General features: G+C 45.6%; 1 protein-coding gene across 5 annotated transcripts in view; it reads right to left on the reverse strand.

Moving 5' to 3' along the window:
- Positions 1-27: 27 nt before the first annotated feature.
- Positions 28-26072, reverse strand: part of MAP3K4 (mitogen-activated protein kinase kinase kinase 4) — a 114331-nt gene continuing 88286 nt past the window's right edge. The window contains exons 12-27 of one of the 5 annotated variants that reach the window (XM_059176603.1): positions 24887-25048; positions 24140-24273; positions 23416-23494; positions 22595-22661; positions 18680-18776; positions 17719-17862; positions 14203-14303; positions 13503-13583; positions 10375-10566; positions 9288-9358; positions 6977-7093; positions 5963-6122; positions 4154-4276; positions 3154-3260; positions 1970-2149; positions 28-562 (exon numbers count right to left, since the gene is read on the reverse strand). In XM_059176603.1, coding sequence (XP_059032586.1) covers positions 542-562; positions 1970-2149; positions 3154-3260; positions 4154-4276; positions 5963-6122; positions 6977-7093; positions 9288-9358; positions 10375-10566; positions 13503-13583; positions 14203-14303; positions 17719-17862; positions 18680-18776; positions 22595-22661; positions 23416-23494; positions 24140-24273; positions 24887-25048 — 1836 coding nt within the window. In that variant the 3' untranslated portion in view covers positions 28-541. Of the gene's footprint in view, positions 563-1969; positions 2150-3153; positions 3261-4153; positions 4277-5962; positions 6123-6796; positions 6888-6976; positions 7094-9287; positions 9359-10374; positions 10567-13502; positions 13584-14202; positions 14304-17718; positions 17863-18679; positions 18777-22582; positions 22662-23415; positions 23495-24139; positions 24274-24886; positions 25049-26072 lie in introns of those variants that run through there. The other 4 variants (XM_059176601.1, XM_059176605.1, XM_059176604.1 and 1 more) reach the window with 4 other exon arrangements.

The raw sequence follows: 26072 nt of genomic DNA on the forward strand, positions 1-26072 counted from the left end.
AACCAGTAAAAGACAATATAACTGAGCTTTCCTAAAATAAACCATTTATTGAAAAAAGAACCTTTTTCTTAAATTTCATTAATCAGCCTTTGCATAACAAAACTGTGGCTTGCCAACAACAAAAAGGTAAGGTTTCACAGTCAGTGCACTCGACAAACAAGAGTTTAACAACAAGGCCCGGGACACCTGATAATACTACAGCTACTTTTGAACCCAGGAAAGTTAAAATCCTACGCTGATGTCACGATTCTCGGGTCCCACAAGAAGCAGGTGACGGGGCGATGGTCCGTGTACAGTAGTCATGGCACTTAGCATGCAGCGTCTTTACCTCGCGGACACCGTCACTCGGAAGGGCCCCGGGCCACGTCAAACAAACAGGAGCAGCAGGAGAAGTGACGCTTGTCACCTGTGCAGTCTTCAGTCTTGGAAGGTTAAAAAGGCTTACACTGCTTTTCAGCACAGTCTTTATGTAAATATTACATACAGTAGTGATTACGAGAATTCTCCGAGCACACACTACCAGGCTGCAGACCGATTAGCTTCATTCTTCATCTGTGCAGACCTGCGAGAGAGGCAGGAGAGAGCTGAAGCCAATTCGTGGCAGGCCTGTGGCTCATAGGCAAGCCGTTGCCGCCGCCGCGAGGACCCCGGCTCGGAGCCGGCAGGGACAGGAGGCTCCACTCGTGCACCCTGGGACATCTGCCAACCGGCACCTGAGAGCACTTTGCAGAATGCATCTGTACACTACCGGCCGACACAAACTGTCTCGACAAAGAAATGAGTGTGTTTTTAACCACTAATCCCTAATATCTACGTAGCAAGTCCGGTCACTTGTCCCTTAACTGCACTCGCCCCGCTTTCCTGCACCTCCCCCGCTCCGGCAGGGGCTCCCCAGCAGCGCCCTTCCAGCGCGGCGTGCCCCAGAGCTCCATGCTCAGCACGTTTCTCCTGGAAGTTCTCTCCCGGCAATGATCCATCTCCTGGATCCGCATCTGAGCCCCGCCCGGTCCCAGGTGGGAGCCCACGTCACCTACACATGTGTCTGGAATCCCGCCCGAAGCAGACGTTCCAAACACACCTCAACCGTTATGTACCGAAAAGGACACCCCCGCCTCCCTGACGCGGCCGTCGGCCAGCTGCCTCTGCGCCCTGCCGGGCCGCCAGGCTCTCCGTGGGAACCCAAGCGGGGGCCTGGGGGTCGTCCTAGACCCTCCCCTCACTCGCCTTTCTCATCGCACCAGCTCTTCAGTCCGTGGCCACTGCAGCCCCCAGGGATCACGGATAACTCGCCCCTGACCTCCCCTGCCCAGCCCACGAGCCGTATCTGCGCCTTTCTGACGACTCTGCCTCTAAAACCCCAGTGAACCGTGCCAAGCTTCTCATCGCAGTACAACTCCTTCACGGGCTCCCGCTCCCTTCCGCAGCCTTTGACCATTTTCCGCGTCCTGTGATCCGGCTCTACACAGTCCAACTTTTTCACCCTCATTAGCCTGCCGTACCCACACCTCCCTGCCTGGCCCCCCCACACCCTCTCGAGCAGCTCAGACACCTCATCCAGAGCAAGCCCCAACGGCTGAGACTGCCTGGCTGGATGAGATCGCTCTTCTCAGCGGCGCGACAGCGCGGGGTATATGCCCTCAGCCCAGCTCGGAGCACAGCACTTCGTCACTACTAAGCCCTGGGCTTCCAGGAGCAGAAACTGTGGCTTTCACCCAGTCCCATTCCCAATTCCACGGGACGGTCCCATGGGTACCATAAACACACCAGGACGGATCAAACAGAGAACCTCAATGAACATTTTCTGGAAAAAAAAAGATACACAAAATTCCCTGGCATAATCCATTTAGCTCTTCTCCATTTCAGATATACATACAGATATTTATATCTAAGTTTCCACATGGCCTTTGGTGCCAGATACAAACAGAACTCAAACATTCGAACATGAAAAAGGTACAGGGATCTGCCCAACCTTGACGAAGGAGTGGTCGAGGAGCTGGCTGGCCGTCCACCTCATCCGGGGCTCACTCTCAAGGCAGTGGGAGAGGAAGTCCTTTCCCTCCGGGCTTAATCTTTCAGGGATTGGTGGCTTGTGCCCCATTCCCACTTTATACATAATCTGAAAGTTGTGTTCATATTCATGCCAAGGCCTCTAAAAAAAGAGGGGAGGGGGAAGCAGGTTTAGTATTACACGGCCATAAAAAAACGAAACTGCCCCATCTTTTCAGGCATCGCAGTGTTAATAAATACCCAGAGGCCAGCAAGCTTTTACTTAGAGGGCCAGTTCGCAAGTATTTTAAGCTTGCAGGCCCCACGACCTCTGTCACAGCGCCTCAGTTCTCCCACTGTGGCCTGACTGACGCCATAGAAGATACTGAAGGAATGGGTGTGAGTGAGCGCCAGTAAAACCTTATTTACAAAGCCAGCTTCATCAGAAGATACATTTTTAGAATTTTCAGATACACAAACACACACAACAGTCTCGCTGCCCTGAGCAGCCTTGAGCTCCATCCAACCATCCTTCCCTCCCTCTCCCAGGGCCGCTGGCAGCAGCTGGTCCTCCTGCCTCCCCCTGCCCTGCCCAGAACGTCACATGCGTGGAGTCACACTTCATGTGTGTGGGGCTTCAGAGGAGCCACTGTTGCCGGCGGTGTGCGTTTACCGCATTTTAACGGAGCTCCCCTACATCGTCCTCTGGCTGGACAGCTCACCTCATCGCCGCAGAAGCCCCATCGCCCAGATCAACGGTCTGCTCATCCGTGCACTCACGGAGGGACAGCTCAGCTGCCTCCAAGTCTGGCAACCTTGAGGGACGCTGCAGTCGCGTGCTAGTGTTTTTGGGGACAGAAGCTTCTAGTCTCCCGTGTCTGTCTGTAGCTCCTCGCTTCTCCACGTTTTCACTTGAGCTCCCAACTTTTTTTACTCACTCGCCTAAAAGTTCTCTAAGTCATTAATCTCACAAATATTTGGTTCCTAGTTTGTCATTTGTCTTCACGTTACTCTATTGACAGGTCACATCTTTCATATTTAGTCTCGTTCTCTAATTAGCAGAATGTGTGTCCATGGTATGCTTGTAATAGCTAATAAAACCACAATCACAGCTCTGTTCACGTGAAGTGCCCTCCGTGGTTCCTCCTCCAAGTGAGCTCTGCTTACCTTGCCGGTCACCATCTCTATGACGACACACCCCAGACTCCAGATGTCCGCAGCACGCCCATGGCCTTCTCCTTTTGCTCGAGTGATGACCTCAGGAGCCATGTATGCTTTAAAAGTCACAGACATGGTGAGAGGAACGGGTTATAAACACAGCACCCCACAGTCATAGAGCCAAGCCAGAAATTCATACTGTGTGATACTCCACATAAATGAAGCAACGGCTTTGTTGCAGGGAACAGAGAGGACCTTCTCTAGGTTACATAAAAGGAAACATTGAAACTAACAGACATTTTTCAAATCAATTTTCTGAGTGGACATTTTAGGGACTGAATTATTATCTAAAGGACAATTTTTTGAATGGCAAATCTTCAGATAAACTGTATTCACAATATAAGAAATTTAATGTGCAAAAGAAGATGTAAAATTCTACGACACTGAACAATCAAAACAAATCATCTCCACATGGACGTGTCCCTTTTTAAAGGCACAATAAAGCAGACTGGCGGGGGCCTGCCAGGCATGGGCAGGGCTGCACAGGCAGCACGGTCCCATGTGCTAAGACACTCAGTGACTTCTGGGTGTGCCTACCCACTGCTTTTCCTTTAAAAGTGCCAACAATGCTCTGACTTCCTGCCTCCTCCAGAGAAACACGAATTGTCACAAGTGTTGGACAATGAAAGGGTTAGGTTCTTAAAAAAAACAACTCATACTGTTGTATTTAACATACGGCTGTGTTTTAACCAGAACTGTTTTAATAAGCCCCATGTGAACAACAGAATCAGGTTTTCTGGGGGAGCAACGGAGGCCTTTCCTCCCCCCCCTCACCTCAGGGGGAGCCAGTGTGCGCATCAGACGCGGGCAGGCGGGAGGGCTAAGTGCCCGCGCTCAGAAGCCCTCCCTCCCCACTGGGCCGCGCTGGCCACGGAGCTGCCAGGAAACCCAGGCAGCAGGCACGCCGCAATGAGTCGCCTCGGCAAAGGCACAGCAAGCCAGTCCCCACCTGCTGTCCCCAGGGTGCTGTTCACTTCGCCGGGCATGGTCTGCGCGTTGTTCTTGAGCTTGACGGAGCACCCGAAGTCGCCCAGCTTGATGAGTCCGGAGGAGGTGAGGAAGATGTTGGCACCTAACAAACAAACGGGCGCTCGTCGGGCTCAGGGACACGCAGAGGGCGTTTCCAGTACACGGCAGCCCCGGATCCCAGGAACAGGAGTCACAAACTAAGTAGCATAAAGATTTATAAGACCTGACTTCCAAAGCACAACCACAGAAAGACTTGTTCACGAACAGGAATACAAGGCAAAGACATTTTCGCCTCAGTACGGCTGGCTCTGAACACGCTCTAATGCGGAAAGCGCAGGGGGACACTTCTGCAGGAAGTACATGGAAGCTACAGCGGCTGCGGTGACCGCGTCTGAACGCCAGAGTCGCGAGCACGCAAGTGGCTCCTGGGACAGGAAGCAACGTGGAGTGAGAGCGGGGCACACACGGCCCTTCTCTGGGCCTGGCTGCGGCCGCCCTGGGCTGACTTCACGCCGTTGAGGGCGGAGAAGCCCCGGAGCCCCCTTATATCTCAAAGCACTGCGCACGCGTCCCCCCGGACTCTAGCTGGTATCTCGGGTCTCTGCTCACGGCTCCAGGCAGCTCTAGGCTATAAAATATTGTCGCCCTGACGGCAGCACACACCTCTGGCACCATGTGTCTGAAGGCACCATTCTCAGACAGCATTAGAGCCACTCGAATGAGCCCCGCGGTGAGCGACACCTGACGGGGGCTGCTCAGCACCTGCATGCTCCCAGAGGACACGGTCCCCACCGTCGGCTGTGCGGGGCAAGCGTCACAGCTCTGGAGGTCGTCCACACATGCACACTTGCCATACTGAGTCATAAAAAATGCCACAAGGACACAAGTGAATGGACTCCATTCAAGGATCCTGATGAATTCCCTTTATGGCCATGGCCGATGACACAGGAAGGTGTCATTTTGTGATAGGGCTCAGGGACTGAGTACGGGTGTCTGTGGCAAAACACCTGGAAACAGGCCATGCCAGGCCCGATAAAGAGCCAATCCGACAAATGCTCAGAACGATCCCAGGCAGCAGAGCGATGCGGCAGACGGGCAGGCGGGGAGGCAACAAGGCTGGTGGGTATGGGGGACTCAGGGGGGGTCCACTGGAGGGGGGACAGCCGAGCCTTACACTCAGACCAAAGCCGGTTCTGCTATGATCCAGCCCTGCCCTGGGTCTAGTGCCTGATTGGAAGCCAGCCAATTCTAGAATGAACGCGTCTAGGCCAGCCTTGGACTGTGTGACAGAGTCGAAACCTACCATCTAGGGCTCATCAGAAACAAACAATTTGTCACTTGAATTATCCCCCGTTTCCCAAAATACAAAGGTCAGGACAAATGCCAGAGGGACAGCTATGAGACAAGCATGACTATTCCTCCCATGCCAGAAGAGAAAAGCACTTCAGACTTCACATGGAAATACATCAGAGTCTTAACCTAGAGACAAGGATGCTCCGATCAGACGGCCTAGTAAATCTACGGTTGGCTAAATCAGCCTACAGGAAGAGAAAAAGACCGCACTGAAAACAGTGTTATGCAGAAAGACAGAGTCATCTGCTCATGGATGGGGACGTGTGTCCTACACGGCCTGTCCATACTGGGTTCTTTATGGAAGCACATTCACAGTAACAGTGCTTCTCTGTAGAGAAATGACATGTGAGAGTGGGATCGAGTGTCCTGACAGCATCTACTCCGTGGGGAGGCACGCAGTCCGTGCTCCACGGCAGCCGGGTGAGGGGAGAATTACCTTTGATGTCACGGTGAACTATGCCGTGCTCATGGAGGACATTGATGGCGACGGTGATCTGCTTTGAATACAGCCTGATGACATGTTCCTGAAGCCCCAGCCTGGACACCTCTTCTAATGTCCCCTCGTCACAGTACTCCATGAAGATGTACATTTCTTCCTGCGGGAGAAAGAAGACGCAGCCTGTGTTCACACGTACACCAAAGGGAAGAGTTTGGACAACGTCACTGGTCACGCCCCAAAGGAATCTTTCTAATGGTACGCTACGCTCATCAGCCTTAACACTGAACTTGTCTCATAACGCTCATTCCTCACTCCTACACAGAGTGTCTGCCTGCCTCCTGTCTGGAATTATACAGCTGGTCGGGATAAGAGTGTCTTCTCCAAATCATAGGTGATAAATTGTCTATAATCCTCTAAAGTTAAGTCTGCTATATAATCTCAGACAGGGACCAACAGGGCTGTCCCTACCAATGTATTATTAAGTACTGAAACACATCCTTTTCACGTACGAATTTACTTGTGAAAACATCTAAATCACCACTACTCAACTTCCCCTGGAAGTTCAGACTCGGCCGAGATGCTCGAAGTCCTCCTCTTTCCCTCCAGGGATTTACTTCTAAACACAAGGGGGGAATCGAATTTGAAGTTTTAACTTCCTCATTTCTCAACAGTTCCTTAGTACACATAAAAGAAAAATCAGCATAATCAGTGAAAAATGGGGGGAAAAAAGTAACACGCTGCATAAGGGGCATTTTAGGAGAATCTTCTCATCGGCAGGATGGGTTTCAGTGCTTTATAATGTCGGGTTAACGACTACAGTCTACAACTTACATTTTAGGAAGAACTCCTCTAGTTTCAGAGAGAATGCAGAAATGATGTAACTCATGGAGATTTCCTGATAATTAGGCAAAGTTACTGTGCTCTGAAATGAGAAGACCTGCGATGTAGAACAGGACTCCGACTGCCCTTACTGATTGCTCACACAAAACCATGTCATCAAAGTTGGCTTACTCTATGAAGCTCCACACCAAAATACCGAACCAGGTTGGGGTGTTTGATGCCCTCAAAGATTTTCAATTCGTCTGCAGTTTCCTTGATAGTTTTATGGTCATTCGGTTGAAATCGAATCTGTAAAGAGAAAAGTGTTGATCAGCATTGGTCCCGTCACAAACCAGAAACAAGGGGGTCTCCAGACATCTGTGTCATCTGGACCCACGGGACTACGGTCAGTGTGCCTGTAACCAGACTTCAAGTCTTTCTTTGCCTTGTCCTTCCACGTGAATGAAGCATGCCTGCTTTAGTGTATTTGGTGAGAGAACAGCTAATGGGATCATTTTCATAACCCGCAAACTGAATTCACAAAAACATTAAGCATTCAATAAGTGAGCACAAGCATATAGGTTCTGGAAGACAGAAAGCTGTGAGATGATTGTGCCCTTAAGTTTATAAAGGGGCCCTTAAGTTTATAAAGGGGCACCTATACCCCAATGTTTATAGCAGCAATGTCCATAAAAGCCAAGCTATGGGAAGAGCCCAGATGTCCTTCAACTAGATGAATGGATAAAGATGTGATGTATACACACGCACGCGAGCACACACACACACGCAATGGAATATTACACAGCCATCAGAAAATGTAATCTTGCCATTTGCAACAATGTGGATGGAAACAAAAGGTATTACGCCAAGTGAAATAAGTCAGCCAGAGAAAGACAATTATACGATCTCACCCATATGTGGAATTTAAGAAACAAAACAGAAGCATAGGGGAAGAGAGGAAACAATAAAACAAGACAAAATGAGTGAGGAGATAGCCCATAAGAGAGTCTTAATCCCAGGAAACAAACTGAGGGTTGCTGGAGGGGAAGAGAGTGGGTGGACGGGTGACTTGGTGACCGGCATGAAGGAGAGCATGTGACGTAGTGAGCACTGGGTGTTACAGAAGACCGATGAGTCACTGACCTCTACCTCTGAAACTAACAATGCATTATATGTTAATTAATTGAATTTAAATTAGAAAAGAAAAGTTTATGACTGGGGCCCCTGGGTGGCTCAGCCAGTTAAGTGTCTGCCTTGAACTCAGGTCATGATCCCAGGGTCGTGGGATCGAGACCGATGTTGGATTCCCTGCTCAGTGGGTAGTCTGTTTCTCCCTCTCTCTCTCTTCCCTTACTTGTGCTCCCTCTCTCTCAAATAAATAAATAAATAAAATATTTTTTAAAAAAGATGTATTTATTTGAGAGAGAGTATACACACACAAGCAGGGGTGGGTGGGGAGGGGCAGAGGGAAAGGGAGATGCAGGCTCCCCACTGAGCAGGGAGCCTGATCAGGATGCGATCTCCGGACCCTAGGATCATGACCTGAGTTGAACGCAGATGCTTAACCTACTGAGCCACCCAGGCGCCCTAAATAAAACCTTTAAAATAAAAAAAAAAATAATAAAATAAAAAAAATAAGAAGAAGAAGAAGAAGAAGAAGAAGAAGAAGAAGAAGAAGAAGAAGAAGAAGAAGAAGAAGTTGACAGCCCAGCAGGAGCAGGGGAGTAGAGGCAGAGCGGGCGAGCGTCTCTCCACGCACAGAAGACGAGAACCACCACAGGAGCTCAGAGAGAGGGCCGGGGTGGCTCAGGCCTCTTGCCCCACAGGCTCCTCTGCACTGAGGCCCCGAGGGTCTCCTCACCAGTATTTGTCTCCTGATGGGCCTCCTCAGGTTTCCCTGCTCGCCCCCATCCTCGCTCCAGCTGCTGCTACGCTGCTCATTTCTTTTCTTTTCTTTTTTTTTAAGATTTTATTTATTTATTTGACAGACAGAGATCACAAGTAGGCAGAGAGGCAGGCAGGGAGAGAGAGAGGAGGAAGCAGACTCCCTGCTGAGCAGGGAGCCCGATGCGGGGCTTGACCCCAGGACCCTGGGATCCTGACCTGAGCTGAAAGCAGAGGCTTTAACCCACTGAGCCACCCAGGCGCCCCAAGAGACGCTACTCATTTCTGAAGCTCCTCACAAACAGTATTTTCTCCCCAGCTCCCTGCTAAGACGCTGTTACCAGGGTCCTCTTGGCCTTTGGCTAACTCTGCTCGCCTCGCTCTGTGTGGCACTTGGCACAGCTGTGTGGTGGCAGAATTACCTGTGCCCCTGCTCCGAGCATCCTCACCGGTACCTTCCTGGAGTCAGATGCCCAGCTACTCTGGCATTGCAGGGCATCTGCCTTATGACTCAACATGGAGACACCAAGCTGACTCTAAGCGCCAAGAGCCTCGAAAACAAGTTTCTTCCCCAAATCTCTGCCACACCAAAAGGCCCCCACAAGGCCAGACCACTCACCTCCTTCATAGCCATCAGCTCACCGGTGTCCACACTGATGCAGGTGTAGACCTTCCCGTACTGCCCCTCCCCTATGAACAGAACACACACACTGCTCTCAGTCACCAGAGCGAGGCCATTTTAAGTCACTCAGATATACGATAACCTTCCGCAGGTCTGGATCTATATTTACAAGACCTATAATTATCCACTACTGCAAGACCCAAAATGTTTCTGAGTGTTCCCCAATGACTGAAGGCAATCTCTGGGCTTTGCCTTACCTGTAAAAATCTAGAGTAGAAGTGACTTTGGCAAACCCTGGAAGGGGCATGAAGGTGCACACTTTTGCGCACTTCCGGCCCTCAGGGAGGTCAGGGCTAGGGGTCAGGAGGAAGCCCGGCCACAGCTAACCCCACCTCATCGCTGCACGGCCAGGGATGTATGGGAATGGATCTGACTAACATGTCTTTGGGGACATTCAGGGGATATATGGCTAAGACAGGTAGCAAGAATTGATAAAATTTATAAAGCACTAGATTTTTTCAGTATTCTCTGCCCTGACAGCTCTACAGACCCTTGAGGGTTTCCGGGGGCTCACAGAGTCCTCTTGTTACAACTGTGTTGGCCTCTTCAGACCTAAACACCCCCCGGAGAGACGCACTGAAAAGCCGGGAGGGTGTGAAACACGGTCAGGCTCCTTCTGTCACACCATCCTCCGGCGGTTATTTCGCAAGAGGCACTCGGCCGGGAAATCATTAACGGGCAGTGTTATAAGACTGTACCCGTCTCTCTTCAAAATGTGCTGGAAGGAATAAGACCGTAAGAACATCAATGGGAACTAATGGGTAAAATTTACATAGTTCTCCACGGGCAACTTCTGGAGTTATCAAGCAAAATGATTCAATTTAATGAACCATTTAAAAAAAATCTTTACAAAATCTCCTCTTGTACTGCTCTTAGAACACATTTTAAAGACACATTATTTACACAAACTAAAGAATAGAACCTCTGCAAAAGACATGCCATGTCACAAAGGATCAATTCTATGGTTTAGCCTAACGACGTGTAACTACTGCCATTTTCAATCGAGGTTCCTCAATTTCCTTACCAATTTTGTTTCCTCTTTGCCACTTGAAGGTCACCTTCCTCAAGCCCACGTGCATGACGTTATCGTAAGATTTAGGGGTGTCACAAACTTGACCAATGATATTCTTTCTCCTCATCTCTCGATACCTCTTTTCTTCAAACAATCGGACTGACTTCTGGATAGCTTCTATGGGTCCTTGTTTGGAAGCACCGTCTAGAGGGAGAATCACAAACTCAGTAGTTCCAGTCACCAGTAGTGAGTCAAAGGCCCACAGATAACAACAGAACAGAGCAACACAACACACGTGAGCACTCAGCACAGCAAGGCCGAGTGTCCTCCGGTCAGATACCCAGCAGGTGCGTTCCAGTCCATTCCAACTGCACAGCTGCAGAGGATGCGACGCCACACACACACACCCAGCAGGTGGTTTTGAGTCCATTCCAACTGCACAGCCTCAGAGGACGCCACCAACCCCCCCCCCCCCCCCACACACACACACAAAATCCAGGCTAATTGGTTAGAGCTGATGACTTCCTTCCCCCAGACGGCTGCTCAGACAGACACCGCAGGGACCTCCCGTTTGCCTCCAGGCTATTCTGTCTGTAATACACTTTTTTTAAAATAATTTTTTTATTTGTAATTTATTTGACAAACAGAGATCACAAGTCGGCAGAGAGAGAGGAAGCAGGCTCCCCACCGAGCAGACAGCCTGATGCGGGGCTCGATCCCAAGACCCTGAGATCACAACCCAAGCCGAAGGCAGAGGCCCAACCCACTGAGCCACCCAGGCGCCCTCCAATATGCTCTTGGTGGCCAGAATTGTCTTACTAACAGGGACAATCTGACCATGCCCCTGTCCTACTTAAATTATTTCACGGTTCTCAACAACCCATTTACCAAAAATCGAAGCCCTGCCTATGGGACTCACGGCCCTGCAGACTTTGGACCCGGTTTATCTTGCCCAGTTCATACTGTCCTTCTCTTCTCCTACCGCAGGCCCCAGAAGAACCAAACGGAAAAGGCTCGTACAGAACACCCTGAGCCGTTTCTCACTCGGAGCTTGTGTTCACACCTTCCTGGCCAAGATGCTGTCTTCCCACACTGTGCCTGTGGAGCACAACTCACGCGTCACAGCGCCGCTGAAATGCCATGCCTTTCCTCAGAAGCCATCTCTGGTGAGAAGGGAATTCAGTTGTCCCTTTCCGGAAAGAGTCCAGAGCAAAGCCTCTGGAACCAGAATGCCCGGGGAAAATCCTCACTTCGCCATTTTCCAGGTGTTTGACAATGGGCAAGTGACCTGACTTCTTCATGTATCAAATTCCTCCTCTGCGGAACGTGGGCGGTATCTCTGGCGCAAGCGCTACTGTAAGCGTCCCGTGACACCCCGCACGTAAAGCACTAAGCACCGTGGCCGGGACACAGCAAAACTCAGTGAGGTTTCGCTACTGTTACTACTATTTCTTACCTTCTCAGGCTCCACATCTCCAGAAAATAAGTCTCCGATTTATTTTATCATGACTTACAGTGAGAAATAACTTTTACATACACAGAGATCTAAACAAGAGTTTCATGAAACAACATTCCTCTTCCACACGGGATTGAGACTCCGTCCTATTTTCTTTAATGCAGACTTTACAACCCACCGATGGGTCCCACCTATCCTGTGAGCAGCACTGCCTCAGACATGTCCCAACGACATACTCCTCATTCCGTGTCCTCCCTACTAAGAGCCTGAAGTTTCGAGCCAACAAAGAGATCATGGAGGACGGGGATGGCTGGGGGGTTAATTTGAGAAGAGAAATTTCCCAAGATTCATAATGTTCTAATTGTAATTGTAATTTCCTACTACAACCACTTCTTAAAAACATGAATGGCTCTTTTCTTTACCTCAGTATAGAACGCATCGGGTCTCCTGGGCACCACAAGACTTCACAGCTATGAGCCCATGCACTCCACTGTCAAATATTTCTGGGAGGGGCTTTTTAAAAAATTTTTAAACAGTGAAAATTTGTTAATGTGAACTATAACTATCCTAAGAGTTCCCAAGTTCTCTCGACCACAAAGTATTTGCTTTGAAAATTATCACAAAGACCTGGCACGCGGGGGAACTACTGGCAACGTGGGAGCCACTGGAGAACTCCCCTACCTGTCACCCAGGCTCCAGCACATGGATCTCCGTGCCCTTACCCCTCCGTACACACCTCACCTGCCCCAGACCTGGCAGTCATTTCTTGACGTCCTTCCTTTTTTGAACACCCCACGTTGGTCCGGTATCTGACACTGCGTGACTGAGTGATACGCTAACCCATCTCCCTACCTCCTCCCCACTCAGGGCAAGCAGCTTCCTCCACCCCGGGGTCTTCCCAGCTCCTCCTTCCCACTCCCTGAACACACCAGGTGCTCAAGAGGCTGCAGGGCTGGCCACCAACTCTGGGAGAGGCCTTAAACACTTAGCTGTCACTGAAGACTGGCCACGGTGCATCTTCCCCCAGCCCCTTCAAGTTCACCTCCATTTACAGCTACATAGTCACTGTGTTTTTATTCTATACTTTTCCTCCAGGCTTGATGCAGACCAGTTTCTCTTTCAAGAGTCAGCTCAAGCTTCACCCCTCCGTAACATCCCCCGACTGTTCCCCACTTTGATGGACAACATCTTCCAAGGCGTGACTGTTGCTAAGAGCACGGACTTGGAGACAGAGGTGGGGTGTGCTGGGTCCCAGCTCTGGCGGGTACCTGTCAGTGCTCTATCAGTTACCACCTTTGCCAAACTACGTGGCCTCTCAAAAACGTTATCATACAGCATTAAGACATGACTACTTCTTCATTTCACAAGTATTAATTATATTCCCCCCATGCACAAAGAACTATGCTAAGAGCCCATCCAAGGTGACATACGGGTTAACCACCACGACTGCCTAAAGAATACAAAGATCAATAAAACATGTTCTGATCCAAAGGAGCTTATAATTTATTAAAAGAAATAGGAAATACTTATAAACACAGTACACACAGGAAGTAATGTCACACAGATAAAAGAGATCAGAAAATGTTAACATAGAAGGACTAATAATTCAAAATCTAAAGCATATTTTAACTGAAACTTCTCACTTTATCCTTAAGCATTTTAAGTTCAACATTCTCTCCCTTACCCTTCGACTGGCTGATAAGTGTCCGAAGTTCCCAGCTTCTTCGAGCTGACCCACTTGAATCACCTTTTGGATAAGCTGGTTCTGCAAGATGTATGTTTTTCACACAAATTAACATTTATGGAATCTTATATAATCGAGAGCAAGACTGAAATGGTGCACGGCAATGATTAGTTACCATCAACCTGTCCTTTCTGGTAATTAATTTCTATTTGATGTGAATGTGAGAAGCTGTCTTGATAATCACTTCTAGGAAACTATACCAAAGTAAAAAGTTGTCAGTGGCATGACATGATTTTAGCCACATTAAACTTTCCACAAATAACAAGACATCAGAAAACAGAGCATAAATTAGATTCTCTGGGGACCCCACTCAAGAGGCCCGGCATTATAATAACAGTGTATCACTAACAAACCTACTGAAGGTTTGTATTTTTGAAGAAAATAAGAGTGCCTGGCAATTAAAGTATCAGAAATAATTTTTCTTTTAAAAAACACAAGAAAAGTAGACCTAGAAAATGCAAGTACAGTTAAAAAGGCATTTATAGTAAAACGCCAACATGTTGAACATCAAATGTTCTCTGGGAACTCTGTCACCTCTTTCTCACTCTTCATTTCTTTCTCAGGCATAACGCATGGAAAGTGGTAAACTGAGGCAGAGGATTCAGCAGGTCGAGACCAGAGTCTAAAGCTCACTACTCACCGTCGCGCTCCTCAGTGGGGCTTGAGTGGCGGCTCAGGGACCGAAACTGTAACTCGGCAGCTATGGAAGCCAACCGGTCGTTCTCAGGGACGCTGGAACCCCTGTTTCGGGATTTTTAAAAATTGAGCTGTCAATTCAATGGAACTCGAAAGACCTGAGATTCTTCTAGAGGGGTCATTCTCAGCTAGGGGCAATTCTGCCCACTGGGGACATGTGGCATCTAGTGAGCACAGGACAATGGGAAGGGCAGCCCCACATACAGAATTATGTTCCCACAGTGAACGCACTGCTACTGAGAAACCCTTCTCTGGAGCTGGCAGGACAGTCAGATTTTTATCCTCCGCTGCTGACACACAAGAACCTGACTGAGTAACGCTCTGTTTTAAGTTAAAAACAACAAAAGTACAAACAAGATTTATAGTCAGGAGCTACTGGCATATGTGGAAAGCTCCACGTTTAAGCCCAGGATGGATCAAAATTATTAGCCAAACAGGGCTAATACTTACAATTCTGATCATACTATGGATTTATGTACTTAATTCTACTTACAGTGCTAAAATTATTACATGATTCAAAAGATTACAAATCTCTTCATAGGAAAATGCAAGGGTACCCTCGTGATTTTTCAAGCAGTCGACAAGCAAAGGTGCAGAAGAGCAAGAAGCTTAGCATGTAAAAAGCAAAGTTAATTTGCTGCTTTTCCAGAATAAGGTTAAGAGTGTTTAGAAATCCAGAATGAATCCGTAAAGAGTAAAACCCAGAATTAAATGAGGGAAGTGTTAAAATTATAGTTCAAGTAAACAAGATAAGTATGGCCTGAGTTTGGTAACAAGTTTCGTGTGTACTGTGTGTATAAGTGATATTATGAAGTATAGTAGCATTTATGCTCTTTTCCATCAGGTGCTAAATAGATTTAAGATGACAGGGTTCTACTGAAAAGACATTTGCAAATTACGGAGTATGCAATGCTTTTCTATTTCCCTAAACTCTCAAATCTGGCATCATCCTTGTTAAGTCTGAAGACAGGGGGACATCCTCTATTGCCACGGAGTTCATCAAAAAGTCTTGAGGCCACTTCATGGAAAAGTCATGGATGTTGAAGTGAAGAGACACGTGACTCCTCACGCCACGCCAAAGACTGCGGTGCCAAGCAGAGGTCACTCGACACCTCTATTTTCCTGATTTCCCAGACACAACATGAGCCAAGCCCACATCCTCCGAGATTTTTGCTAGGGTAAAAATACATTTAAAGGGAACAGTGTGCTGGCGAATGCTTAACTACTAGTTGCCGAGTTCCACAATCGCAGTGGTGTAATAACCGGCTTGCAAAATTTCTGAAAAATTAACAACCAGTCTCGCAAAGCAGCCATAGCCAGCTCCGACAAGCCAGACACCGTGAAAAAGTTCCATCAACCCTGGTAAGATCACTGAAGCCCGAACAATTTCCTAAGTCAAACCAAATCAAATCAAAACATTCACGGGACGCTGGAGGCAGAGGAATACCTGCCAGTGCTGATGGGTCTCTGGGACAGGAAGGGCCGCACAGCTGCGCAGGGAGTCCGGCCATCATTCAGCATCCCCCACGGCACACTCACAAACCCTGGCCTGTACCAGGACATCGGCAGGACATGCGCCGTCCACCTCGGGGTCTGCTGCACAGGCCCCCCACAAAGGGGCTGAGGCCCAAAGTCAAACTGAACAGGAGTTGGGCTCGAACACAGGATGAGGCAAACCGCCATTGGCTAGAGTGCGTCTCCACCTGGTCTTGCTGTCCTCAGCCCACTGTCACAGACACACCACCGGACGGTCAAGGGAACTTGACTCCTTTGTAAAAAATGGCCTTCAAGATGGCACACAACGGTGGTGGTAAAATTCCTGTGTCCAGAGTCATCCTAAAGATGAGGAACATTTATGAAATGTCTTCACTACAGACTGAAAACCACCTCCACAAAGCTGAAGACTAAATGCACATGAAGGCTGACCACACATACTTCACTTTTATACTAAAATACACATAAAATACCATAGACCTCCAGCTCACAAATGCCTTGAACCATAGTTCAAGAACCTCGAAAGATGCAGGGGGCGTTCCTCCCCATTCTAGTTTTACAGGACTGGTGTGCAAACGCGGACGCAGCAGGTCACGGGGGAGCGCTCTCCTCCCCTACGTCTGCACGGGACAGGAAGTGGCTTCCCTTCGCCCTCAGTGACATGTACAAAAAGATCGCTTCGGTACCTCTCTCAGAGACAGGAGGGTGTATGTGGAAACACTTGCCATGAAATGCTCTCAGCAGTCACATGAAGAAGGTAAGTGGGAATCTGTCTAATGGCAACTGTTCATTGTTTCGGCTGACAGCTGTAAAATGCGTTAACTTTTCTTAGGTTATAAACATTCATCACTACAAATTAGGAACAGTTGTTATTTTAACGGAGAAGAATGGAAATGTTTGTAGAAATTTTATACTGTAGTAAGTCTAAAAACATTTTAGTGTTTCTTTCAATTCTAAAGCTGTCTGTGATCTTTCTACCAACAACATACTAATATTCTTTCTTTGGAGCAAGATACAGGGCACAGAGTCTCACCACAGTTTCATCTTTTTTTCTCTGATTACCCTCAACCTGCAGAGTTTTATCTGACTCTCTTGGAAGATGAGAAGAGTGATGGTGTGTCCCCTCTGCCAGACACAAGGGGAGAGTTAACGAGTGACCGACTGTCCTTTCTCCATTAGGAATATGAGATCTTGGGGCCACTGGGTGGCTCAGTGGGTTAAAGCCTCTGCCTTTGGCTCAGGTCATGATCTCAGGGTCCTGGGATCCAGCCCCGCACCAGGCTCTCTGCTCAGCAGGGAGCTTGCTTCCCCCTCTCTCTCTGCCTGCCTCTCTGCCTACTTGTGATCTCTGTCAAATAAATAAATAAAATCTTAAAAAAAAAAAAATGAGACCTGAACAAAATCCTCTGTCAAAACTAACTAGAATAGGAAGAAGTGCAACTCACTCCTTACCTATACCGAAGACTCAAGCGAGACACTTTCTGGCGCTTGCCAAGTGTCTGACAGCTCTGTCCAGTAAGGATATGTCCTCCATAAAAGATACAAATGCCGTGAACTCAGTTTTCCATTTTCATAAACTACCTCTAATCAATAATTCTATAAATTAGAAAATCTGGTTAGAAAAGTGATCCTTCTAAAAAATCCCCGCCTAATGGTGTTAACTAGAAGCCTTCTCTGAGCTACCTTGGGACCGACCCCTCAAGGCACTACTTGCCCAAATTCTCATGTCCCCTTTGGTGGGGAGCAGGTGTATGTGGAAACATTTGGTCTGACACTCTCTCCGAAGAGTTGTTATTGGCAGGGAGTCTGGTCATTTTGGTTAATGTTAGCTCCGAGGAAATATTAATCAGGCAAATTATCTACTTGTGCTTCTGGGTGCTCGAGCCTGCGGGGGTGACACTTCCCCCCACTGCGGAAGTGCACAGGAGGGGGCCGAGGAGGCATGCCGCCGGCGGGGGATGACTACCTGGTATCATGGGCACTGCTGGCGGGTTTGGGTGGTGCAGAGTCGCTGCCCGAGGGGCCGGGGCGAGCGGCGGCGGCGGCCGCAGTGACAGGAGCAGCAGCGGGGCTGCCGTGGCTCCGCGCGTCCAAAGGCACGCTCCGGGTGCTGAGACGAGAGGAGAAGCTTCAGGAACGCAGCCGAGAAAACAGACTGGACTCTCCAGGGGTTCTCAGTTAAGAATAAAATAGGGTGAGGAAGTGAAAAAATACTTAAAAATATAAAATGCAAATTTTCCTTTGAGATTCAGGTCTAGGTGTAAAAAAGAAAAAAACTAATTACCTTGAAAAATAATTGTGGTCTTTTCCTAATTACCTTGAAAAATAATTGTGGTCAAATAAAATTAACTTTTAAAAAGTGATTCTACAGGGGAGAGAAAAGGCTCACTCTGTCCAGATGCAGAAATGCCACCAGATTCAAGGGAGATACTCTGTACTGGAGTTTCAGAACTCGCTTTTGTATTTAAGTTGCTTCAAGGTTATAGACACACATGAGAGTCAAGACTGGAAAGATCATTCCAGTTTTTCTTCACTTCTACACTGATGTTTAGGATTATTTTTCAAATGTTTATTATCTATGCATACTCAAATTTGTTTCTGTAAGGTCATTTTCAAAGAAAGAGAAAGACAGAATTATTCCAAAGCTGGCCAGCATTTAGTAGTTCGAGGTTAAGAACAAGCTGAGAACCTAGGGCACCTGGAAAGGCACAAGTCTGTGGCAAAGCTGCATGTCTTTTTCTCTTGCAAGTAAGGCCCTCCCTGTGGTCTATCTTTGAGAAAATGCAACTCAGAGCATTTAAAACAGTATGAACGAGAACACAGAAACCCCGCTCAGTGGTCAGAGCAAGCGTCCAGAAGCTGGCAGAGCGGAGCGTGCGCCTCAGAGAAGAATCCAGACTGTGACTGGCTAGGCAGGCGCCAAATACCTGAATCCCTCTGGAGTCGGGATGATCAGATGCGGGTTAGGAGGGTCGCTGTGGCACCGCGGCACCTTCACAGGACGGGGGCTGTTCCGATGAATAGCTGCTAGGGACAACAGTGACAAAGGCAACTTGTTAAAGGGGTCAAAGGGAAAAGCCAAAGCAGGTCACTACACGTAAACGAGATGGGACTTAACTTTGCTGGTGGCCAAAATAAACCCGTTCTGTAAGTAAGAAAGTCATTATCATGTAAACAAACATTGTAGAATATGCATTTTTTAAGAACTAATAAAAGGTATTATTATATGTTCAAACTTTGAGCCATCAAAAATATTTCTGAAATCCTGGAGAGAAAGCACACAATGGACATGAAATAAACAATGTGACCCAGATGGAGACTGAGATGAGGCATCTCTCTAATCAAGATTCTTGAAGCGGCTACATTCTTAGAGAGATTCTGGCCCATGCTGACACTTCACTTGGGTTCTGAGTCAGGGACGGCCACAGTCAATTTTCGAGTACACAGAGTTTTATTTAATTCCTTTAAACCAAATAAGGAGGATCAGACATGGTATAAATGGGTTATTCTTTCTTAGAATGTGTTTTCTTCTCTTCTTTGTTTAAATATTCTGGTAAAAACTAGATAAAATTTAAAAGGCCTTTGCCTAGTGATTACAGAATCACTGATAATTCTTTCCTGGAACTAGACACCACTGGCACAGCACACGTGTTACATTTTGTCTATTTTGTCCCTACACGTTTAATCTTACTTTTGACTCAGTCTTACTTAACCCTCCTTAATTTTTTAAAAGTCATCTCTTCTCTTCATGTGAATGATTTCACTCCATATGTTTTATTTCATCTATATATGCTTTATCCTAAATGGAAATACTTCCTTCTTTGTGGTTCTAGTTAGTTTGTTGTCAATAACATAACACAGAAATGACCGAAGTCCCCAAAATGGAGAAATCTGAAGGGGAAACTTGCAAAACAAAAATCTAGCAATTATTAAGAAAAAATTCAGGCAATTTGTGTCTCTGGCTCACTATATCAACAATTAAAATAGTAAATGAAAGAACTCCAATAACAAAGGTAAAAAGAGAAAAAAAAAACAATAAAAATGTTTGCAGAAGGAAGGTGATGTCTTTAATTCAGCAAAAATAGTGGGAACTTTGAAGCCAAAAATCACTACAAAATTTCCCCCTTGAGGTGTAAAAAAAGAAAGATGTGCTGCTAGAACACAAGCACGCAAACTTCCCCATTCCTCATGTATGACAGAAAGAATTTCTTCTCAGAATATATATACCGAACTGCTGCAAAACTGTGACATTTCACCAAAAAGAAAATCCAAATGGTCAATAAACATAAAATAGATTTCTAATTTCTAATTTCACTAGTGATATTTACTATAGAGATGTTTCTCATGGCAAAAACTAACCCAATGTTCACAAGGAAACGGTGCAAAGAACTATTAACACACCCTTAACGGACACAAGGCAGCCAGTAAGGAGAACGAGACGGATCTCGACCCATCGACAGAGAGGAACTTCTACAGTCGCCAGGAAAGGAAAGCAAGACACGAATATCCAACGGGATCCAATTTTCACGCAGTAGAAGCAGCGGCCCTGTCTGTCTATGCTGGCGTGACGCCGGGAGCATAAAGGAGGCAGGGCCACACGCACCTGCACAACCACAGGAGTGCGCGGAACCCAGGCTGCCTACCAGGCTGCTGCTGGGGCTTCCAAGGGTAGCGCTGAGGGAGAGGAAGACCGCAGGCATTGGGAAGGACAGCTGGCTGCTCTCCCTTTCTCCAAGTGCCCTGGTGAGGAAACAGCACAAAACCGGAGGCAGACTGCCGCCACGCACAGAACGCTGGCGTTTACGAAGCGTAAATGCGGAGCCCTCGTTAGCACCTGATGAGCACCTGCAGACGGGCTCGGTGACAGCGATGTCATACGCGCAGCCCCAGGTCACCAGGCCGTCTGGCAATCTGACTCTCAGCCGGTGCTGTTTCCACCAAGCCACGTGGCCCAGAAGACAGGGAGCACCTCTGGCCTCCCGGCGGCACGGTGGTAACCAGCCATCCCGCCAGCAGCTGGGGGACAGGCCCACGAGTAAGGAGTGATCCCGCCTTAGCAGTGGTTACCCTTCCACCGTGGGAGCACGACTGCTTTTTGCTTTCCTCCGTAGTATTTTCTACCTTGAAATTTTCTACATGTACATTCTCTACATTTCTCTACATACTCTTTCTACGTTGTTATTTTTTTATTTTATTTTATTTATTTATTTGAAATAGAGAGCAAAGGGTGGGGAGGGGGAAAGCGAGCAGCAGGCTTTCCGCTGAGCAGGGAGTCTGATGCGGGGCAGGAACCCAGGACTCCAAGATCAGGACCTGAGCTGAAGGCAGACGCTTAACCGAGTGAGCCACCCAGGCACCCCTCCACGTTGCAATTATGCTACCATGAAAATGATTAGTAAGTATATTATAATAATATTAGTAATGTTATTATATCATTATATTAGTAATGACAGTTAAGTATTTTCAAGTAATGTAAATGTAAAGTAATGATAAACTGATAAATGTGACAAATGATAATGATACAGGATAAGTAATTTTAAAGTAATGATAGTTAAGTATTTTTAAAAAGTGATTTTTAGAGCACCTAAGTGGCTCAGTTGGTTAAGTAACTGCCTTCGGCTCAGGTCATAATCCCGGAGTCCTGGGATCAAGTCCCACATGGAGCTCTTAGCTCTGAGGAAAGTCTGCTTCTCCCTTTGACCATCTCCCCTCTCATGCTCTCTCTCACTCTCTCTCACATAAATAAATAAAATCTTTTTTAAAAAAGTGATTTTTACTCAATCACTGATCATGTATGTATTCTTAGTGAAATATTTTAGGAGATCAGAAAATCAAAGTTTTTAGGATAATATGATTAATCAAAAGTTCCATAAGAATATAGAAATGCTATAAAACTATATAACATTATATAAAATATTCAAAGAGTTTTACAAATGGTAACTTTCATTTCATAACAGACTTTGGAGAAAAAAAAAGGTATAAAATGAGTAACTAAGTAAATTTTAAAGATAGTGAAACCAAGCATTAAAACCTGGTCTCCGAGATTTTTTGAAGCTAGCAAGCACCCTTGAATATATAGTTCCTGCTCAGTAAGTCTACCACTTATGAATTATTTTATTTTGTATAATTTAAACTGCTTCAAAATTTCTATGCTTTCATTTCTGAATGTTTATTGGATATAAATAGTTTTGCTTTTACTAACTATCTCAAGAATGGGGGAAGACACCGTCTTTTTCAGATCTACTTGGTTTATAAGTTTCAACACACTCCATAAAACTGTACACTAAACTGTCACTGAAAACTATAATGAAAGTATATCATAGCATAACTTTAACTTGTATTTTTTTTTTTTTAAGTAAAATCAATGAAAAATTTACAGTGTTAGTGGCGAAATTCTTAGCTGTGGAGGAGAAAACAGACACATTCTGTTGAGGTGAGGAAGGGGCGGAGCAGTTACATTCACTCACCTACGGCAGGAAAGGCCCTTGCTCCCTAACAGACAGCTGTCTCTCCAAGTCTTTCCTTCCCAGAAGAAGAGATTTTTAAGGGGGTGAACAGAATCATTGTTGATGTGCAAAATATTAGTTATTAATTAAACTGTGTAGCTAACACCGCTGGAGGCAGTGCATATCCTCTGCTGGCACTGTCCTCTCCCTGCTGGACTCAGAACTGTTCAGAGTTCCCCATAAACACACCTCATGCCTGTCACTGTCATCTTCTTCGATATTGTTAAAGAACTTCTCGACACAGCGTGAGGGGCTGCACCTGTAAGGTGATGGGCCTGCCCAAACCAGGAGGTGCTAGGGTTAATGTTCTAATGGCCGTCTTACCCAGGTACAAACCTGTAACAGGACTGTGTGGCTTTCCTATCACATGGCCAATGCACTCATTCATCAGGGCTTGAAGACTCTAGGGGCGGGAGAGGACAAAGGAAAGAATGTACACTCTCTCAAGGATGCAAGCAGCACAATCAAGCTTTCCACCTATTAAAAGAAATAGGCTGTGCTATCCTTAGTAAATACTTTCAAAGTTCATTTGGAAGACAATAAGTCTAAATAAAAATTAAACATAAACTGCCCATAATTTAAAATAGTAATAATAATATATGCCACTCACTTTTTATTAATAAAAGCGAGTTAGCATTCAACTCCCCATAAGGCAATAATATGCACGAGCAAAGGACTTCTATAATCATTTCTACTATTCGGAGGCTAAGAGGATTGAATTCACATGTTGACCATTGTCTTTTTCAGCTGATGGAATGTACTAGAATAACAATGATAATATTTAACATCTGGCATGCTCTCAAATGAAGCATGATGTAGTGAAACAGCTAATCCTTGTTCTTCATTAAACTGCTAAAAAGCACCAACTAATACTTCAGCACTTTATAAAATGTGAAACTGACAAATATTTCAGAAGTGCCAGGCTTCACAGCTATCCTCTGACTAGGCTGGTTGACCAATGCTGTTATAAAAGGAAAGAGCATGGAATATTGTACTACGCTGTTACAAGTACTTTACCTTTCAGCGTTATCATTACAGCTAGGAAAAAATATTTAAGAACAACTATACAAAAATACACAATTACGAACAGTGATCAACTTATTTCAATAATAATGATGATAATAATAATAATAAAAAAACTCCAGAATATTCCATACCAAGAAGTCATCTTCTGGCAAAGCTGAAATAAAGGCAGGTTCAATGGCTTGTAGAAAGTCAAAACCTTGGGTTGCCCACCTGTTACATGAGGAAGTTCAAGAGTCACAAAATGAAGAAAACACTGTAGTAGTTTTAATAGTGCTGAAAAGTAATCTGGAAAATTATCATCTAAGAAAAAACACATTTTTTGACTTTATGTAAATGCCTGGGGTTGAGTAAATTTATAGCATGTGTTGAGAAAAAAAGGACAAACAGCTTCTTAATAAAGTTTCACTGGTTACCGATTTGTTTCCATTTACATTAAAAAAAGGCTTAAATTTCATGAGGGAAGGTTAAAAAAAATGAAAAAAAAAAAAAAAAAAAAAAAAAAGCAATCAGAAGACCTGTCCAGGGAAACTGTGAACTCCCATAAAAATGAACTCATTATGGAACAATTTTTTTTAAGTTATCCAAATATTCCGGGGCTTTCTGTGGTAATAGTTTCATTTAAAAATAAAACAAAGCCAAATCCTATCATCTATGACTTCAAAATGCTCCTTTTTGTGTCATCTGTTCAGAAATGTCACATAAAACATACATATGAAATGCTACCATGCCCACATCCCTCTCATTCCCGCATTTTCTAGCTTCACAGGCTGCTCCAAGCGTCACACACACTCTCTCTTTCTGCAGCAGAAGTACTGACTTACTTGCAGTTCTAGGAAACATCTACTAGGTCATTACCTGGGTCTTGTACCTCGACCACTCTCACATTTAGTGAGGACATAGTTCATCCATTTCCGGGCAAAGCTTATATATTTGTCTCCTATCTTCTGTCTAAACTCTCCAGACATCAAACGAACAACTTCTTTATGATACTGTAAGAAGATATTGTATATATCAAAAGAAGTAATGACTATACAAATACAAATATCTAAACACTACAATGCCTCATGTTTAATGTCATTTTTCTAAAAACAAAAAGCAAAAACCAAATAAAACTCAAATATTTTCAAGAGTAGGAAAAGTTCAACAATTGATTAGTTGGGTATAACAGCCAGTGCTCTTCACTGAACACTTTGTCAAGAACAAATGAGGTGCTGTATGTTGGCTAATTGGACATCATAATAATTTTTTTAAAGAGTATCAAGAGTTATAGATATTATGTCTTAAAATGCAGTTTCACCAATGTTTTACCCATAAGTTTAAATTATGAATGCACTTTCATGATATTAAACATCTCTTCAAGAAGGCTTTTAAAATGTAAGTAGAGAGCTTACACACAGTAGCACAAAATAAAAACTGGGAAACTGCTGACAACCTAAAAGGAAACCAACATTTGCGATACTCAGCAATGGATAGGGTGACATTCCTGACGAGCTGGGATTACAACCAGTAAGCTGATTTGCTGTACAAGATTCCTCACGCATTCAGTAAGTTACAGAGCAACTGTGAAATTACACTGTGCTTTTCCCCTTATTTTGTACCTACCTCGAACCCAAAGTTGTAACCCTGAATCATCGCTTCCCGGTAGTACTGCTGCAACGTGACGGACTCAGACTCATCGACTTCGGCATCGAATTCTGAAGTGAACATGTGGTCCACTTGGTCAATGGCATCGCTTATTCTGTTGCAAAGCTCTAGTGCATCATTCTAAAGAGTCCCAAACCATAATTAATCCAAACAAAGCAAATCACCTGGTACTTAACTGTATTTTAGAGGAAGATTTCTTTCATCATCACAGACATTAACCACCATGATATATTTTGACCATATTTATTCTGGTCACTCAAAAACAAAGGAAATGTATTTTTTATTTATTTTGCTTTAATTTGTATTAGGTATTCTTTAACACCTTATGAAATAAAAGCAGAAAAACATCCATTGAAATGATAATGCCTCATTGTGGTCTTTGAATAGATGCTTTCATCTTTAATATTTTGTGTATCAACCACCAGCTGCTTTTTCCCCTGGGCAGTAGCTGAAGTATGATTTCCACTGAACAGGAATTCAATCCAACAGGAATGCTGTATCTTCCTTCATGTCTCCCTGCCACTCCCTAGTTCAGCGGTTCTCAGTTGGGGTCTCAGTTGGGGTCAATTTTACACAAGGGGACATGGGCAATCTTATTTTGGTTGTCAACTTGGGGAGATAGGATAAGAAATCTACTGGCGACTAGCGTGTAGCGATTAGAGATGCTGCTAAACATCCTACGAAATAGGACAACTGCCAAATCAAAGAATTATTGACCCAAAACGTCAATGTTGCTGAGGCTGGAAAACCCTGTCCTAGTTCAGGCTGTGCTGTCTCCCTAAGCAGGACGATAATCACCCCAAACCGGACCCCCTTCCACTCACCCTTAAACACACACATATGGACACATGGTCTCCACTGGGCAATCCTCCTACAGGCTTTTCCGAAATATTCTTCCTAAACATTCAAATACTCTTTGAGGCTTAGACAAAATAAAATCCCAAAGCTCTCAATAGCCTTATTTTTGCCTACCTGATTTTACCAGCCTTATCTTCCATGACTTTCCACCGTACACAAAAGATCTAGTCAAATCAGACTACTGGATAGTCAGCAAGCATTCCCAGTACCCTGACCCAGGGACGCTGATGCTCAAGTGTTCCTTCCCAGTTTTTATCTTCTGAAATCCTCCAAAGTGAAATGCCTC

Source organism: Mustela lutreola, chromosome 6, assembly GCF_030435805.1.
Source record: "Mustela lutreola isolate mMusLut2 chromosome 6, mMusLut2.pri, whole genome shotgun sequence".
Classification (NCBI taxonomy): domain Eukaryota; kingdom Metazoa; phylum Chordata; class Mammalia; order Carnivora; family Mustelidae; genus Mustela; species Mustela lutreola.